The sequence below is a fragment of the Pagrus pagrus genome (genome assembly GCF_965226575.1).
Source record: "Pagrus pagrus genome assembly, chromosome: 5".
Taxonomy (NCBI): domain Eukaryota; kingdom Metazoa; phylum Chordata; class Actinopteri; order Spariformes; family Sparidae; genus Pagrus; species Pagrus pagrus.
In genome coordinates this window covers 20,067,129-20,073,128 of record NC_140189.1, presented here as the reverse complement: position 1 = coordinate 20,073,128, position 6,000 = coordinate 20,067,129, and the positions used below count along the sequence as shown (strand labels likewise).

Genomic DNA, 6,000 nt, shown 5'->3' with positions numbered 1-6,000 from the left:
CTCCTCTGATGTTTATTCATGCAGCACAATATCCTTGGTTTATTGTTTTGCCAATAATTAGCTAAGTATGCGAGGAGTGCTTTGTGAAGTTCCTGTGGTTTCTTTGCTGCGACTTCTTGGCCACCACTGGAATAACAAACACTGTTCAAGCCTACAGCCCTAAATATTTTATAGATTTATGGTAGAGTGTTCCCTTAAAGCAAGGCTATATCATTTTTCAAAAAATAAATGATTTATCCCTCTTAAGTTTAATTTATAAGCAATAAAATTATCCTCGGCTCAGCTCAGTACCTTCAGGGGTTTCTCCAGGAAAGCCTCTCTTGTCTGATACGACCAGCAGGACTGGGTTACAGTGGCTAATGTGAGCCACTGGCAGCAAGTAAAGTTACATTGACTGCATGACTCTATGGAAATGTCAGTCTGTCCGTCAAGGGTCCATCACTGTGGTCCAGACTGTAACATCCCAACAACTATTGGATAGATTGTACATGCACTCATGGTCCCCTGAGGATGAACTGAGGGGTCTCACGAGATGAGGGAAGAAGCTGCTCTGTAGCCTGGTGGTACGGCACGGCACTAATCAAAGTTTGCTTAGTTTCACCAGAGGGGATGCCAGAATTTTAAAAAATGTGGTAGTTTTAAGTGAAAGATCTCACAAACTCTTGCATTGATTGCCATAAAAGTTGTTTAAGATGTTTGTGTCTCTTCTCGTTAATCGAGTGCCATCATCATTTTAATTTTTCCAATATCTCTATAGTCACGGTTACCATGATAAATATCACAGCTGCTTAATATCTTTATGTTAGTATTGTTATTTTGAGCATGTTAGCATGTTGATGTGAGAGCCGCTAACATGGATGCAGACTCTTGTTATTTGTACATATAGCTAACACACTGATCTAGTCAAGGTGAGGGTGAAGTAGTTAGTGTTTACTGTCTACTGAGCTGGTGCTTACCATAAACTATGACCTGAGTTTGTTGGGTTGTGTCGTGTCAATGCTGGTGACGTTGCAGCTGTATGGGCCCGTGTCTGTGACGTTGACACTGTGGATGGTCAGGATGCTAACAGCCTCTGTGGCGTGAGACAGAGCTTCACGATAGGGCTTGGTGTCCACCCAGCTGTTCGTCTGGTGAGAAGAAGAGTCTTAAATTCATGTTTTATTCACTGATGTTGACAACAGTGGACCAACTGGTGCTGCTACATACCAGTTTGCCAGGGTAGGACCACTGAATGTCCACTCCAGCGTTGAACTCTACCAACGCCGTGCAGTTCAGGGTGAGGGCCTCCCCCACTATCAGCTCGACTGGGTCCTCAGGAAACAGCTTGACATCGTAAACCTGACTTCCTGTCCGGGAAAAAGAAAAGGGGGGGTAACAGAGGGAAGGAGACAACGAGAGAGGTCACGGTGACATCGTCAGCAGTTTTTCCTTCCTCACAGGACCAGAGGAAATGACTTTCCTTTTGGACCAGAGGAGCCATCCCACTATAAAGAAGCTGTCTGTCACAGGCCTGCACTATTCCCATTCATGTGTCAAGCTATGAATCAGTGAAGGAAATTAAAGTGCAATACAGTGAAACTTCAATTAAAGATAAGAGCAAGAAAGCTTTGTGTACTGGCCAGCGTCTCTGATAGTGCAATCACTGGAAACGACATGGAGTTTTTAAAAAAGTACGCTGGTGATGTCTGTGCAGCAGACAGTGATTGTTTAAACGCTCCATTAGTGCTCAGAGTGAAGGCTCACTCTCAGTTTCTCCTCTGACTGTTGCTGCTGTTACTTTTGGCCCGGCAGCGGCGGGTATGAGTTTCCTTTTGCCCTCTGAAGTGAGAGGTGAGTGATCTCACACAACACAGCCAAGAGCCTCTGGGTCCCTCACAGTTCACTTGCAAAGAGAAGGAACCTCGGCCTGAAATCTCCCTTCTTCGTCTTAGTTTCCTAAAATTCAATTATGCCTTCCCTTCTCTTCCTTTTCTTTTAATTATGATGGCATAATGGCCCATGTGCCTGCATAAATAAGGGAGTTGTTCTCAAGGAAATTACATAATGAAATAAAGTCCTTCAAATTGTCACCATTAAGGCATAACTGTCTCAATGATTGCCACGCAGAATTATGGAGACAATGCACCACCTTTGATTTTATTGCTGATTTCTCTTTCAACAAGAACAAGAGCTTCAGAGCTGAATTATTTCACTTATGTTTTTGTGGCAGATGAAGTAAAGGTTTGTATGATCCTTTGTGTGAACTGGAACACCAGAGGAGATTGGACCTTTTAGACTAGATGGCACTCCAGAAATCATGACCCGGTTACTCATCCACAGACCTTGTTGTTACTATTTTCTTTCTATATCACAGCGCAGGGGAAAGTGTGCAATTACTCATGGACGACATGCAAGCTTACAAAACTACACGCTCAGCCAAGGAGGATGCCATTAAATGTAGTTTTTGGCATTTTGAGCACCACACGCTAAGTGCCATCTAGTTCTATTATATTGGAGAAAGGGCAGACATCTCTATGGCTGTTATCTCCAAAACTCTGCAAAATACCAAAACAATCTCAGGCAAGAGGAAAAATATGTATTTTGAATTGAGGGCAAAAATGTTATGTTTAATCTGAATAGTTTTCAGAGGATATTTTTGTCCGCTGAAAAGCTTTTTGTACGTACAATTATGTTCCCCACTCTGTGTTTCTGCATTACAAACAGGTCGTCAAGCAGAGTGCACTAATAATCTTAAACTTAAATAGTTTACATGGCATGCATCAGTTTCCTGACTTTTTAAAGTAAAGTCAACTTTTAAAAGATCAAGGGATCAACTGATATTCATCAATAATATTCGAAAAATATATAATTTCCTCAATCTTGATAACTTCTTATTACACTGATGCACGCCGTATGTATTGTGTTGTTTTAGGTAGCGTCTTTCTGTTCCTTTTCTTTCTTTTACCTGCCCAGGGACAACAGATGCAAATAAGCTGCTAGCTAATTGCGGCCATTTTCCTCCAACTCAGCTCAGGACGGGAAACTTGAATGTTGGGATAATGTAGTGCTGCTGTGTTCCAGGTTGCAAGTCGTATCGCCTAAATGCAGGTACTGTTATCATTAAACAGCTTCCCAATTGATTAGCAACTGAAAAGATGACAAAAATACATATTCGATAAATCGTTAGCTCACGTTAGCATTCAACAACGTCCTAGCTAACGTTACTGGTTGATAACATCCAGTGTGTTTCACTTCCTGGTTTAGACAAATGTCTCCAAGATGTGTGTTGACATTTCTGGGTTAATTAACGCCTTTCCTAATCGTATCGCATCAAAACAGTATTGTTAGCTTGAATGTGGTTGAGTGCTAACGCTAGCTGTTGTCTAATGGAAGCTAATCTGTTATCAAACCTGTTGTCTGACCTTGAAATGTGGTCCGACGTCCCTCTGGATTAAACTGCCCGTCGTCTTAAAGTTGCTAATCAACCATGAAGCAGTGAAATTTGAGTGTGATGTCAGAGTAAAATGGCCGCCATGTGAATATGGTCTATTGCTTTTAATTGTGTGCTGTCCCTGTGAAATAAACCATACATTAAAACAATAAAAACTGTCCCTTTAACACAAATACAATGTGTTTATTACCTGTAGTGTGGATCAAGTAGTTGGCAGACTGATACTCTTTTCCCCCCAGCGTGGCGACGCACATCACCCCGATGATCATTGGCACGCTGTCTATGATTTGTCTGGGAATGGACCAGCCTCGCTTGTTGTCCCACGTCATCCCGCTCTTCTCCAGAGCCGAGGGATACTGAGACGACAGACATTACAAAAAATAATTACTTGAGCTCAACTCATCAATTAAAGCATGACTTGATGGAGGGCTGAGAAATGTGTGGTGAGTACAAACCGTGTGGAGGGTGACGTTCAGATCTGGCACTGTGACCAGACATGGCACTATGACGCTCGTGGAGAAGCGTGTGATTAAAATGGTCTTCAGGTCGTTTCTGTTGGTGAGGAAGGGCTGCTCGGGGTCTGGGGGAAGAGAGAGAGAGAGACCGGATGCTGTTAAAGGATAACCCTGATATCAGCCGGGGTAATAGCAGCCATTACTGCGGTAACTGCGCGAACGGACAGATAGATACCTCACAGGCCCATAATGACCCCCAAAGACACCCCATATGTGGAGTTTATCATGATTACATGTAATGCAACAGCTTAGTCTGCCCCCCACAGTAAATAGCATTAATAACTGCTATTACATGTCAGCTGAGAGACAGAAAAAGGGTTTAATCCTCTTCTGAACAGCTGCTACAATTTCACCCCGAGCTTAGTGGAAAATATCTCTCCAGTGTTTCTTCCTCAACACCTTGATGTTTCTCTTTTTATTGTGTGTCGCTCACAGCTCCTGTTGCAGGGCGACTTTGGGAGACATCACAGCAGTCGGCCACCAATTTACATTACAGCTGTTATCACTACAAAACCTCATATTCCCGCAGCATGAGCGCACACTATTATAAAAACGCTTATCTCTCAGGCTTTCTTGTCAATACCCGTGACTTTTGTAAGTCCACCGAAGACGTTGTGTGACTACAACCGGCTTCTTTTCATATTTCTCCTTTTTTTTTCAACAATAAGCCTTCTGTCATTATCATACTTTTATTTCCACGGCACTCCAAAGCTGCGACTTCGAGCTGCTGCAAGGCCAAACAACAGCTCCTGTCAGGAGGCTTATCTGTCTGCCTCGTGGCTGTCTGAATTCACACAGGTGACAGAAATAATATACAATGCCTCACAGTTTAACTTTCTTCACAATAAATCGCTGCAGGTATCACACTGCAATCGCTTTTGGAAGAGGATATGTCCCGCCCGGGGCGAGAAGACAAAGCATCGCGGATATGTTCCTGGGTATGAGTGTTTATGTATTTTACATGAGCCCCTAGCGTGCAAGCCGTCACCTATACATTCATGCATTCGGGTCATACTTTACAGAGTACGTTTGACTGAAATGATGCTGTGCAGCAGAGACGTCTGTCTATCTAACTCAATCCACATGCGTCCTGTCTCATCCCCGCCGCACGCTGGCTCTAATTCATGGCTTCGATATTCATCTGCTTCTGATCAGCCTCCTGGTTAGATCTGTGGAAACTGTTTTGGCACCTTGTCAGAGGCGATAAACAGGCGTTTCACATGAGTGGACTGGTCAGCAGGATTCCCCTACATGACAATCATCTGTCTCCTCCGCTCTCCCTATCCACTCCTCTTTCTACCTCGCACGTGGAGCGAGAGGAGGAAGAGTGAAGAGGCAACCCTTAAGGCCTTGCTCCAAAGGAAGTAGGAGGGATGGCTCTGAATCTTAATGTGGGAGGGAAAACAACTGGTATGAAAAACCCATTTTGTTGTGCAGGTCTTATCAAGATTTGGACAGTCTCATTAGAAGGTGAATTAAAAGAGAGTTGCTGCGATATTTGAAATTACAAATGAAAAGCATTCCCTTTCTCTAAATAGATAAGTGAACGGGCTGCTCATTCCTGCCTTTATCAAACACTTTGCATCTCTAATTTCCGAAACATTAATCCTGCCAGCTACCAGGGTGTTACTGAGGCAAAGTCAACAACTCCCAGTTCTGAAATTGCAGGGGCTGCTTTGGTACTAAAGGCGTATTCAAACAACGGATCTGTTTCAGTAGGATGTCTCGTAGGTTTTCTTATGCACCTCCCAAGGAAAAGAAACTGAAGACTGAAGGCTTCATGCAGCCAAGTTAAAGAGAGCAGGTCAGGCAGGCAGGAGATGAAACATGCTCTCTCTTTAACAAGTTCAGACAGCAAGAAAAACAAAAAACTGCAAACCCACCTATACATGAAAATAGATTTCTAAACAGGAAAGAAAACTAAAGCGTCATAAATACTGCATGACAGCTCAATTTTCTTATATGCGCCACACGCTGACATTAAATGAAATAAGTGAAACACTTTGAATATTTTGTGCTGAGTCAGCGAGGTGAGCGAGTCATTGAGTATTTTCA

General features: G+C 43.1%; 1 protein-coding gene across 1 annotated transcript in view; it reads right to left on the bottom strand.

Moving 5' to 3' along the window:
- flt4 (fms related receptor tyrosine kinase 4) overlaps positions 1-6,000 on the bottom strand; it is a 47,182-nt gene that overhangs the window by 19,003 nt on the left and 22,179 nt on the right. Inside the window, 5 exon segments of the mRNA XM_084352336.1 lie at positions 957-983; positions 986-1,127; positions 1,207-1,346; positions 3,621-3,786; positions 3,886-4,010. Of these exon segments, the coding sequence (XP_084208462.1) occupies positions 957-983; positions 986-1,127; positions 1,207-1,346; positions 3,621-3,786; positions 3,886-4,010 (600 nt within the window).